The following is a 13,409-nucleotide window of genomic DNA, read 5'->3' as shown; positions in this document are numbered from 1 at the left end:
GTGTGTGTGTGTGTGTGTGTGTGTGTGTGTGTGTGTGTGTGTGTGGTGTGTATGCTTAGCATCCACAGGCAACAGGAGCATTGCTTGTGCTCACAGGTCAGGATGCCAGCCCCATACCTGTGCCTGTGCCCTGGGGATATGGCTGTCTCCATTCTTATTACTCATGTGTGGCTTAACACTGCTGTAAAAAAAATATCCCTAGACTCATTCAGTGCTGCAGAATCACTTTTTTTCATCTTTCTCTTCCATTTTGTATAATTAGAGAATATATCTGTTTTCACCCTGAGTGTCATGGTTCAGGTGTTTGCGTTTGGAATGTCTTTGACAAATCCTAGTGCCCGCCCCTCCTGCGGTCACCTTCCAGATGTGTCGTTGAGAAGAATGGGGCAGGGAAAGCAATAGTCTGCTGAGGAGGAAAACCCAGAGGATGTGGATTTTATTCTCTTCTGACGAGACAACGTGCCACCAAACTAGACGCCATTGGTCATCTGCATTGCCTGTCCTGTCTTTTCCAGGCACTCTCCAAAGGTGGTTAAGGCTGCGTCTCAGGTCCTCAACAGCATGTGGCAGTACCGAGATCTGAGGAGTCTCTACAAAAAGGTAAGGGCTGCGTTTTCCTTTCTCTAATCTGAGGCTCCTGAGCTCCCAGGTTTTAGGGCCAAATATGAGCATCATAAGAAGCATCCCACATATAGTCAGTGTTTGTTCAAAAGCCTTGGGACCTGAAACAGGAAAGAGAAAGATGCTATCCCTATACCAAGATATAGCATGTGAGCCTTCTTGACTAAACAAATCTAAACTTATGTAGCCTTACACCAAAACGTCTCTTTTTGATTTCCTAAGAGTCTATAATTTCTTTTCAAATTTTGAATTTAGCATAGTCATCATTATTCTTAATGTGTGTTTGTGATGTATATGGGCACATATGCCATGGTGTAGATATGGAAGTCAGAGGACAACTTGTGGAACCGGTCCCCTCCTCCACCTTTATGTGGATCCCAAGGTGTCAGAGCACAGGTATCAGGACTGGCTCAGCATCATCTTTGCCTGTCGAGTCGTCTCACTGGTTCCTGTGGGTTCTTTTATTTTCAGATATTCTATTCATTTGCTTCTTTATTTCATGTGAGAGCATGTGTGTATGAGTGTGAATGTCTCTGTGTGTCTATGTACTACTCATAGATGCGGGATGCCACAGAGATCAGAAGACATCGAATCCCCTGGATCTAGAATTCCAGGAGATTGTGAGCCACCATGGGAGTGCTGGGAAAGGAAGGAACCAGGGTCTTCTGAAGATTAAAGAGTGGTCTGGGCCTCTGAGACACCATTCCATCCTCCTCTTCCATTTCTAATTAACACCCAATGCATATATATATTTAGAGAGTACAGCATGCTGGTTCAAAACATGTATTTATTGGTTATTGGCACACTCGAAGTATTTACCTCATCCATTCTCTTAGGCATGTATCATTCTTTATGGTTAAAATTTCAAGGTTCACCCGTCTAGCCATTTTGAAATGCATAATTATATACTTTGAATAACACTAATTCACTTTATAGGAAGAAAAAAAGCACTGGTTTTCGAGCTTGTGTATTCTAAAGTAGACCCAAAGGTTATAAATTTAGAGATTTTGAAAAAAAATTAAAAAGCATCAATAAATTTAAACAAGTAATTACAGAGAAGATACAGGAAAAAATAAACAGCTCAAGAGAAACTGGGGGAGTCAAAATATATGAGGGCTGGACAAATCACCTATACAATGCAGAACCTGCTCTGTGTTCCGGATCCTGATGACGTTACTACATGGCTGCCCAGAGGAAAGAGATGAAGGTCTGCCTAGCCTCTATAACTACAGGAGGCTTGGCCTTCGTTCTGTGTGCTTGTGAGGCAAGCAGGAATTCATATTTTACATTTAAAAGCATCTTCACTTTCCATGTAGATCAAAAATAAAGCCTGAAAAGTACCACTTCTGGGGATGTTGATGCTGTCCATCATGGCCGAGTTCAGTGAGGAAAGGATGCTTCCGAAGCTGGTGGTCAGGCAGGCCTTCTTTGGTTGGTTGGTTTAGTTTGCTTTTTGTTTTTTAGACGATAATTTTTATTGAGAGTTTTATATACTAGCATCGCATCTGTACCACTTCTCTTCCCTCACCCGCTCAACTCCTTCTGTGTCTTCTCACCCTCTCAAATTTATAAACTCTTCTTTAATAATTATTGTTACGTGGATGCACATATTCTTGACAATATCTTCCAGGGGCTGTTTTGGTTTTTTGCTATTCCTAGCTAAGCAAGTGGGGAAAATTTAAATGTCACTAGTAAGTAGAGATGAAGGACATCATAAACACAAGAAAAACACTAGGGTTCAGAAAGGAAAAGCCAGGCTGGAGAAGGTAGGTGACTTCCTTCTACCATGGCTGAGGAGCCTCCTGCTGAGAGAGCCTTCACCTCTGGGCATCCCTGATCACCAGCCCCTGTGTGCCTGCAGCTCCTTGGGCAGGGGTGTGAGGTCGCACACAGTGTCCCACATCAGAAGGAATGAGGCCCATCTTGCCAGAGGCACATTTTGTCTTTCTCTAAACCTGTAAAATATTCAATACCTGGCTCTCCTGTGTTTTAGTCTATTTTTAGATTTCCCCAGTGGCCCTTCTTCTTCCCTTGAGCACTCAGCACTTTGCACTTTAAGTTGATAAAATTTAACATATGCATGTCTCTTTCCAAGTTTTCCTGTGCTTCTAGACATGACGTTCAGAACAGAGATCATAAAATTAGGAGTTAGGGACTATACCAGATTGGTGATAAATCTTTCTAAATATTTTCCTCTTAAAGATGAGCAAGTTTTCTGTTTTGCATGAAATTCAGACCCCCCACTCCCATGGTCTCTGCTCAGCTCCTTCTTGAAGCTAAGTGAAATCTCCCTCATAGCTGAGCAGTGGTGGCGCGTGCCTTTAGTCCCAGCACTCAGGTAGCAGAGGCAGGTGGATCTCTGTAAGTTCAAGTGCAGCCTGGTCTATAAGAGCTAGCTCCAGGACAACTAGGACTGTTGCACAGAGAAACCCTGTTTTGAAAACAAAAACAAAAGGAAGAGACAAAAAGAAAAAAGGAAAAGAAATCTCCCTCAGAAAATGTCGTTGAACTAAGCAGGGGAGCAGACATGGCTGAGCGCAGCAGGCAGGCAGACATGGTGATTGCCCCATAAACTGGAGTGGAGCCAGTAGTTCTGAGCCCCTGGCTGAAGGAGCTCCAGGAGCCCCTGCCTTACAGGAAGCACCGGCTCACCTTCCAGCTCTTCTGCTCCTCTGCAGTGCACCTGCTCACACTTTGTGCACCGTGGGAAAGCAGCTCTGAGACACCCTCAAGCTGTTTAGTGAATGGCAGCGCAAGCTTTTCACTTTCTGTTGAAATAGGAGCGGCGGCGGGGCTGCGTCCCCAACACCCCGGCCGCTTGGCTAGCTTATGCCTGAAATAACAACACACAAACTGTATTCATTTAAAGAACTGCTTGGCCCATGAACTCTAGCCCTTACAGGCTAATTCTCGCACCTGGACTAGCCCATTTCTAATGATGTGTGTAAGCACCCCAAGGTGCGCTTACCGGGAAGATTCTAGCCTCCGTCCATCATGGTGTCTCTGCTCCAGAGAGCAGAGCTGTCCGGTCTCTCCGGGAGCAGAGCAGAGTCTGACCTCACTTCCTCTTCTGCCCAGAATTCTATTCTGTTTACGCCTCCCACCAATGCTTTAACCTATGAGGCCAGCCAAGCAGTTTCTTTAATTAACCAATGAAATCAACAGATTGATATATGACACTCCCACATCACTTTCGGGTGATTTTTTTTCCTCTGTTGGTAGTAGAGTTCAAGAAGTGTAATTGTCTTTGTATTCCCACAAATGGAAGGGTGTGTTGACAGAAACTTAATGGAGTTAAAACTCAAGAGCTAAGTTGGTTTAAAATAACGTGTTTCATATGAGCACATTCAAGAAAGATGGGCTGGAGAAATCAATGTGATGTTTTTCGTTGGCCCATGATTAAAAAATGTTGAGAAAGAGTTGTTCTTAATCATTTCCAAATTATGCAGTTGTGAAATGGAACAGGGACCTCTGAGCTCAGTGTCATGAGCCCTCCTGATAAAGCCCTGCATTCATAATCGTTTTCCTTTTGAAAGACCTGCGAAAAAGCCCAGTTCATTCTTCCTCTTCAATTGTCTTTCATCGGCAGGGAGGCCGATTTCTGTCCTGTTCTTCACTGACAATTTGCATACCTTTGAAAGCTGTGTGATCCATATCTTTTAATTATCCTTATGTCAAATCTACTTATTAGAATCTATTAGGGATCAGTAACTGAAGGGCTCCAAGGAAAACTTAAGACACAGAGGCCACAGCTGTGGGCAAGTGAAAAAGATGGAGCAATTGCTGGCAATTCTATTACTTTCTGAATTATATTCTTTAGGTGTTAAAGCACAGATCAAAGGGAAGAAAACTATGGAGCTAAACCTTAAAGAATGTTTAGAATTTGTATAATTAAGAGTTTGGGGTGAGGACATTAAAAGAGGGAAAACAGGTGGGAGATGGAATTTAGGATGTCTAAGACCCAATGTGGCTACATCCATCACTGGCTTCAGCTACACAAAAGCCAGACTGCATAACATTAGCTCAACTGTTTTATTTTCCAGATACGCATTTAGTCAGCTAGGATACCTTGGCTATCTGGGTTCTGACCAAAACAAAACTGTGGTTTATTCACGATGCATTTGATGCCCCCAAACACATTTGCGTTATCTGAATCTTCAGCTTGAGTGGAGCCCATCTGGACTATCCACTTTGGGGAAGATGAGCAGAGGTTATCATGGTTATATAACACAGCAGCTTTTCTAAACAGCCCTCATGTTCAGCTAGCCCTATGTAGAAGTGTGAAATCCTTTATCATCTGTGAATGGCCGGTGGACGGTTCATAAAGCAGTGGAGGGTATTTGCAAACCTGTTGGTTATGTAGGACGTCAGAAGTGCTTGTCTCTCTAGACACTTCAGATTAAAAACAAGTCCCTTGACAAAATGGAGCGCTTATGTTTGATGGTGTTTGGGAAGTCTTACGATGGGTGGCTTGGGGAAGAGTAAATAAACTTGGGAGGAGGAGGGTATAAAAATGCAAAAACAACTGTCTAAGTGCTATGTGTCATCACCAAGAAATAGAATGGGGCGTAAACGAAGTCACTAAGCAGACAGTGCAGCTATAGATGATCCACTTAAGTAGCTACTTCTGCCATGAGCCGAGATCAGACAGAAATCTCTCTCTCTCTTTCTCTCCCTCTCCTCTGCCACGTACTGTAGATTCAATCCTTTCTGTGTAAGTTAAACTTATTGACTGCCCCCCCCCCCCGCCTCATACACTTACTCCAACCAAACAATGGAACAAAGAGCTGGGCAGTCAAAGAGTAGGAAGCTGCTGAGCTCCGGCTCATACCCAGGGAGCTCGGACTTGGCCTGGGCCTACACTCAGCTGCCAGGGTGTCCCAGGGAAGTGGTTGGCCATGAGCCCTTTGCTAAATCTTTGACAGTAGAGAACCAGTCTAGGCCCCAGCAGTCATTTCCATGGCCATTTTCGCTGCTGCTTTTCCCTTGGTCCCCTGCTCTCCCCTGCTGTCTGTAGATGCTAACGCCCTATCCTTTACCCACAGTCTTGCTCCTAAGCGACTCCACCTGCCAACCATTGCTTCGTAATGGAGCCCAGCAGGAAGAACCATACATATGAAGGCTTAGTAAAGCAAACCACACAGGCTTGGTGTTTTAGGACCTGACTGAGGAAAGCAAACCGCTATGGTTTTGTGGGTGTCTCTTTCTGTTGCATGTCAGCGCGGAGTGCAAGTGCACAGTGGGGTGGGTATACTGAAGACTCCTGTTACCTGGAAGGTCAGAGTGAGGCCTAAGGAAGAGCGAGATACGCAGTCAAGTAAAGCCTATTGCTGCCCTCCTCCCACGACTGTCCCCATTTTGGTCCCATATGCTTCTCCTTTGAAGTGTCGCGGAACAAATGAGCAAAAGCCGTCTTCTTGTGACTCCCATTACACGCCAGTCCTCCCCTTTGCCTCAGGCTCCCCACCGCCTCTTCTCCATCCTTGAGCAGTTCATCTTCCTGTTCATTCCTTACATTTTGGTGTCTCGAGCTCTTGATGCTTGGGACTCGGTTGTCTGGTCTGCATATTTCCCGAGTGGCCAGAATTCTCCCCGCTGGGTACAATTAACCAAATGTGGCTGTCCCTGCGATCTGTTTCCTAGCCCTCGCTCTTTAGATCGTTAGCCATCTACACAGCCCACTTAAATAACTTTTCTGCAGTGCCCCACTGACGCCAGATCCCAGAGAGTCCGCTCCTCCTAAATTCAGCTGCTCTTCCCGGGTCCCCTGCACATCATCATGAGCTAACACTGGCACTGGTGCCCGGAACCATTCCTGACTCTACAGAAAGCTGTATACATCTCAGGCTCTGCCCACCTCTTTTGACGTTCAGGGACGCATAAGCAGCCACTTCTTCTCTGCCAGATCATCAGGCTGAGCTCTAATCCGCGCTTCTCGTCTTTAGACTTGGCCTTCGCCAGTCTGCTCTCCAAAGGGCTGCTGGGATAAACCGTCTAAAGGGTCAGTGTGATTCATGCCTTCTCATGGCCCTCTTGGTCTTCAGTATGGTGTCTAAATATCTTGGCATGGCTCGTGAGTCCTACCAAGACCAGCCTAGGCCTCTCTCTAAATCATCCCATCCCTTGTAAGTACTTATGCAGCCATATCTGACCTTGCCCTCAGACCGTCCCTTAAATCTGTGTTCTGTTCCATGGCACATCTCAACCTTCATTCTCCCTATGGCTTTGATACTACCTCCCTTGAACATCAACTTTATGAACTCCTTAATCGAAGTTAATAGCACTGCTTAGTAACCTAAAACAGTTTTTAAAAATGATGAGTTTAAATATTTTTTTTAATTTTTACTTGAATTGCTTTTCAGTATTATAAACCCATGACTAAACATCCTCCAGTTTACTGGCACTATACCATTTAATGACTACAGAAGTATTTATGTGTCTGGTAGAAGCAGCTTCCATTACTGGCTCAGATACTTGTCGTGGGAGAGTTCACCATCAACTTATTTACTTGGCAAGTCATCCATCCCTTCATAACCATCGACATCACACTCGTCTCCGGCCCTGGAGCAATTAATATCCCACCCTAATGAAAAGCACCGAGTGCAAGGATCCCCCAAATATATAAAAGGCAGGAGGAAGCTATGCCTCTGGGAAGAGACTTCATCCGTATGCATGAGAAATAAGACCGTAGTCCATGAGAGAAACCAGAGCTGCGTCCGCTGGCAAAAGTCGTGGAGATGCTTTTTAACTTTTCCTTTTAATAAAAAGTCACACTTCTTGGTTTATCTCGACTACTTTGATTACTCGCTGTGCCAAGCTTAAAAGTTTCCTCTTCCAGACACCAGTATCTGTGAAGATACAGCCTAGGGTTTAATGGAATAGAAAATTGAAGCTTATCTCCTCCTCAGCCAGTGTTTTATGGGTCTTCATGGGGCATCATGCTCATGACCGCTTTAGCAGACCTTCCTGAATGCAGACCGGGTAACAGACGTTGATTTTAAATTTCACACAGCCCATTCAGCTTCCAAAGCATTATATACACAGCAGCTGCCTGAAGTAGAAGCTTCCTTTATCATTTGGACTGTGGGTTTTTGTTATTTGGGGAAGTTTATTGTTCCCTATTAAAGTTTAAATCTTTGTGTTTCTTAGGATGGTTTTAAGTTCATACAAAAGCTAAAGGGGGATACAGGCTTCCCGTGTGCCCTCGTCTGTAGATGTGGAAATTTCTGTCCCACCTGGTCCTCTCTGTATGCTATGAATATGTTTTATTACCACTGGTTAATAAAGAAGCTGCTTTGGTCGATGACTTGGGCATATTTCTAGCTAGTTCTTATATCCTAAACGAACCCATTTCTATAAATCTGTGTATCACCATGAGGCTGTGACTTACCAGTAAGATTCCAGCATCTTTCTCCTTCAGCAGCTGTGTGGCATCTGCCTGACTCCACCTTCTTTCTCCCCGCATTCAGTTTAGTTTTCCTGCCTACCTATATCCCGTCCTGCCACAGGCCAAGGCAGCTATTTTTCTTCCTGAATCACTTGATGTCAAGTTAGGGTAGCAAAAGAAAACGCTGAGGTTCAACTCAGCTACGAAACATCCCCCTCCATAAATCTGGGAATTTACTTGGTGATGTTTGTATTGACAAAGAAGGTCTTTCTTCATGAGGTCCCTTGACCTCTAAAAGACAATTCTTAGATGCTCATCATATGATATCTGTCCAAAATCAAATGTACAAATGGGAATAGTAGCAAAAATCAATTGTTCAAAAGTGAAAATCAATGTACGTGGCAGTTACTGAACAAGAAGTGACTAAATTACACCTCTTCCTCAAACAGATCCCCAAAGAAGGGAACCCCATGTAGCTACACCCAAATTAAACATTTTCTCTTTAATCCACTCTTATCACAAAACTTCTCCCATACAGTTTTAAGTCAGAAATTACAGAGACAAAAAGCAGGGGAAAAAGACTCGGTCAAGCATGAGAAAAGCCAACAAGGGGAATGTAAGTTTACATACACACAGGAACTCACTTTGTGATACCAACTCAAACTCAACCACTTGTTTTCTGGCAGATCAGGATAAACTGGGTGGTGTTACAGCTACCCTAGTTCCTCCTCGCCTCTGTCTTTCGTGTGCTGAACTTTTGCCCATCCCACACCTGCCAAGCTGGTTAAATGGAGAAAGAAATGGTTCCATGGTGAGGAAAGCTAGCAGAGTGAGTTTCACCTGGCTTTGGTCACTCTGCCCAGGAGACATGTGCCCATGTTGCCTTCTTCTCTCTTGGGGTCAGTGGTATCATTTGCTCGGAGTTGTACCAATCACTGAGCCTCTCCCATCTGTTGATGGATCACTTATGCCTGGACATCCTCACTGGGCTACTCAGAATTGTCCATCAGCCTCAGGCTTTTGCTAAACCTCTACAAGCAAATTACACTAGGTACAAAGTCTATACCCTTATATCTGATGCCATTTGAGAAGACCTATTTAAAAGGAAATGCTTATAATCATAAGATCGTATACAACTCTTGGAAGTGTGTCATACAGTGGCTCCAGCTGAAGCTTAAGCCACAAGAGCAACAGTCATTTCAACCTCTGTTACTCAACGTGTAGATCACCCTGATAACACCACTTGAGACGATAACCCCTGCAGCCCCCAAGTTTTCAAGAGTACATAGTTCATACTCCTTTTGTCTATGCTCTCTGTCCCACATCTTCCATCTCAGTGAAAATGCTATAGTAGTTACCAGTAGCTTCAACCTTAACAGCTACCCACACCCATGGTTCCTTGGTCCTGTGCAAGATCAGTGCCCTAGGAAACAAGATGTCTTCAGATGATCTGCCACAGAGTCAACAATATGAAAACTATCATCAGTGGCCAAGGGAGAAGGAAAGTCAAAGAATTTGGACTCTTGATGCTTCTTTTTGGTGCTATTGGTCCTATGGTAGGGTGACACCCTTGACATGGTTCCCATGAACTTGAGAGAGACACTGAAGCCCCATTTCCCCAGCTCCCACCTTCTTGCCCTGAGTGCCCCTCCTCCCAGTCCATTTCCATATTCATTCAGCACATAACTAGATTCCTATTCCCTTGGTTGTCTTCTGGGCTCTGGGAATTTCTAAATGGGTTTATTTTTTTTTTATTGGATTTCCTTTCCCTGTTGCTTAAGCATGTGATTCTCAACAGTTATTTCTTGAATGCTCTACACTTATTTTTTTTACTGGACTATTGCGAAACAGATATATGTTTCTCCTGTTCGTGGTCTGAGATTCTGAAGCAAATGGTCCCCGTTTGCTGTCAAGAGAAGCTTCTTTAATTAAGAGTTGGTAGTTACACTTATCTATAGGTGTAAGGATAAGGTTTAGAATGCCGTGAGGGATTGTGGTAGGCTAGAAAAGTTGCAGTAGGAGATTCTTTTCTAAGGTCTGTGACCTCACTAGCCCTGGAGGCTGGCTGGACTTCCAGTACATGGCATGTTTTGCCTCATGCTGAGTCGACTTTAAGTTAAATCAGACAGCTGTTGCTGGCCACCAACGTGTGCATGGACTCACTACATCTTCATGCATAGCTTGCCACACTGGTGACGTCATGGTTCAAAGGTGCTGCAGCTAGGTAGGACTGCTTAACTGCCTCCATCCCGTGGCAGAGTATTTTCTGGAATCACAGAAGCTAAACCACAGAAAAGAGACTGTCGTATCAAGTGATGTCTTCAGTAATAGGGGCCCACCCTCAATTCCCCAGAGGCAACCAAGGGTTACACCAATAGTCTGTGTTGTTTGGGGAGTCACTTCGACGCCCCTAACCAGCTATTTCAAAGGAGTTTTCGTGTGCCTGATACTGGGGTTTTATTAGTCTGTGGTTCTTGTGGAGAACGTTGTCAGTCCAAGTGGCTCAGCTCATACATACATGTATTTACACACATGTATGCAAACACACACATTCATATGTATTGTATATAATTTTAGGTAAATATAAAACATTATCTGTTGAGGCTTAAATCACACAACCTTGGTGTTATTTGTCCCTCCTTCTCCTTCTATATTGGCTGCCCTTTCTCCTCCTTAGTTTTAGCCCTGTCCCATTCTGTGTTTCCTCCTTTATATCACCCGTATCCTGCCGTTCCCTCTCGTGATCCCCCATTATGATCCCTTCATGCTTTCCTGATTCCGCGGCTGCTCCATGCTGTATACTCATCTCTGAGGATGTGGAACCAGGAACCATGAGGTGTTTGTCTTTCTGTGTTTGGGTTAACTCAGTGTGATCCTTTCTAGGTCCTTCCATTCATATTCAATTTCATGGTATCATTTTTTTCTTTATAGCTGGAGAGTATTCCACTGTGTATATGTGCCACGTTTTCATTCTCTGCTCCTCTGGTGAAAGACATTTATGACCCAGCCCCCTCTCTCATTGACATCTGCCCAAAGGCTCAACATCCTGCTCCACAGATCCTTGCCCAGCTGTGGTCATTGCCATCCTATTCACAAATAGGAAATGAAAGTCCACTGTTTGATTGAAACTCCCAAAGTGGCACCACAAAAGAGGCTGGCTTGATCTTCTGGTGTTTTAAGGTCTTTGTTTTTCTTCTTTTGGTACCTGTTGGATCCTGACAAGTCATGGTGGTTTACCCTCTGACTAAAGTCAATGCATTCCTTCACAACTTGTCAGATCTTCTTGATGATAATAGGTCTTCAGGATTAGCCCAAATGAATTGAACTGAGTTCATAAAATTGATTTATAAGTATTTGCTTCTAAAACGTAGTATTTCAGAAGAGCCTCGTCCTAATATATACTGTACCTTTAGAGCCCAAATCAATTTAATTAAATTTTTTTAAAAGCTGAAACAAAGTAATGAAAGTCAGGGGTCTGTCAGGTAGTATTTATTTCTGCATGAAACCGCAAACACTCCCTTTTGGCCCTTAACATTTAGTTTAAATATTTTAGCGCTAATGGGTTCTAGAATTGTTGGAATTTAATGAATCCTTAACAGTTTACCTTTAAAATAGAGATAATTGTGTATTATTACATCAAAGAACAGCAGAAGGTAGCATCGCTAGGAGAAATCTGGCTTGGTCTTCAGTCACACTGGCTGTGTATCAAACATTCTTCCTCTGTTGTATCCATGCCGGTGAGCACTTTAGATTGAAATAGAGACATAAGGCAGTAACTCCACTAATTCAGAATGTTTCCTTTCTCTGCTTAGTGTTCTTACATTAATGAGTTCCTCCTAGCTAGAAACGACTGGAAAACGGCACATCTCTGAACAAGCATTTTTCATGTATGAGGGCAATCTGGCCTTTTTCAGAAGGCAGCCACGATGTATGCTTTGACTATTATTTGAACATTTGTTTCCCCAGTGAAGAAGTCTGGGATGTGGATGTGAGTGACAGGCTCTAAGTGTGTGAGGTTGATGAGTGGACGAGCTTGAGTTACTAAAAGCCCAGAGGATTTGCAACACACTGTATTTCAAGTCGCTCAAAGAAAATTAGAATCGACAGACTTCGTGGACTGTAGAGCCTTCCAGGACAGCAAAGGCAAAAAACTTGTATTTTTTACTTCAACACCAAGTAGTTTCTGGATGTCCACTGAGAAATCATTGTTCTGAAGCCAAATAAATCTTATCAGAGGAAGAAAATTTGAGTGCTGTTTATAAACAAGGAGGAAAGGCCCAGCGCCCATACGTGAATGACCACTGCTTAGTGTTTACGTCGGGTTTTAGCTGATGTCCCCTGTGTGCATAGACAGCGTTGATTGTCAAAATCAATTATTTATTGAACTCCATGCCAGTCAGAGGCATCTTCGTCATAAGAAAAGAGTTTGCCAAGTCTAAATTCTAAGTCTAGAAAGCAATACACCAAAACTGGCTTTGGAGAGTGCTGTGAGCAGGGCCTTCAGCATGGACCTTGTCTGGGCTGTGACTCTTCACTGTCACCCTTTTCCCACTCTGGCATGGTCTCCAAAGCCCATCCTCCAGAAGCAGAGGTCAGAGGTCACAGAACAAGTAACCCTAAGTCCTGTGCTGTGCTCGCCCTCACCTGATTAGTGAGAATTTGCTATGTCGCCCCATTTTCTCTCTCCTGAAGACCAAGTCTCTCTCCAACTTGCCTTTTAGCAGCCTTTGAGACATGTCTCTTACGTCCACCTTCCCATAAGCCCTATTCTGTGGCCCTAATCCCCCTCCTCCTGTGATGTGAATTATAGTTGCTCATCCTTCTCTGATTGAGTGGGAGTCGAGGGAGGAGGGGCAGATCTGTGCACGACCCCACACCACAGTTCTCCCAGCCTACCCAAATGCTCTCCAGCCCTCTGGATAACATGGCTATCGCACCTCCTGGAATGTGACTCTGTGTCACTGTTCCCTAGCCAGTGGGGGTCCCACCAGGTAATGCCTTCAGGAACCCACCCCTCGGTGTGTTCGGCACACTTCTGCAGTGGGTGTGAGTGTCTGTACCCAACCTTGAAGGAAACTGGAGCACAACTAATGAGAGCTGTGATGTGCCCTCCCTCTCCTCCTTTCTCCCCAGCTCTCCCAAGGCTTTGTGATTGGGGAAAGCTGAGTGTCTTCACTCTGGGCGGGAACTTGTATTTCCTAAAACTGCAGAGATGAAGTAGCAGGGCCACAAGCTCTAAAAGATGGACTTGGGATTGGCATCAGTCCGGGACCAAATGTACGGGTAGATGGACGCTTCAGAATTCCTGGGTTAGATTAAAAAGGAGGCAAGTTCATGTACTCCACACCTAAACATAGGCAGCCCAGGGAAGCCGTCACCGCCACTGCTGGAGCCGAGCTAA

General features: G+C 44.3%; 1 protein-coding gene across 1 annotated transcript in view; it reads left to right on the top strand.

The window, feature by feature from the left end:
- Ctnnd2 (catenin delta 2) overlaps nucleotides 1-13,409 on the top strand; it is a 709,004-nt gene that overhangs the window by 672,442 nt on the left and 23,153 nt on the right. The window contains exon 19 of the mRNA XM_050144862.1: nucleotides 516-600. Within this exon, the coding sequence (XP_050000819.1) occupies nucleotides 516-600 (85 nt within the window). The remainder of the gene's footprint in view (nucleotides 1-515; nucleotides 601-13,409) is intronic.

The sequence above is a fragment of the Alexandromys fortis genome, unplaced genomic scaffold (assembly GCF_014885135.2).
Source record: "Alexandromys fortis isolate MF-2015 unplaced genomic scaffold, M_Fortis_MF-2015_v1.1 scaffold_52, whole genome shotgun sequence".
In the NCBI taxonomy this organism is placed as follows: Eukaryota; Metazoa; Chordata; class Mammalia; order Rodentia; family Cricetidae; genus Alexandromys; species Alexandromys fortis.
Note: the sequence above shows the minus strand (reverse complement) of the source record. Positions and strands in the feature narration are given on the sequence as shown.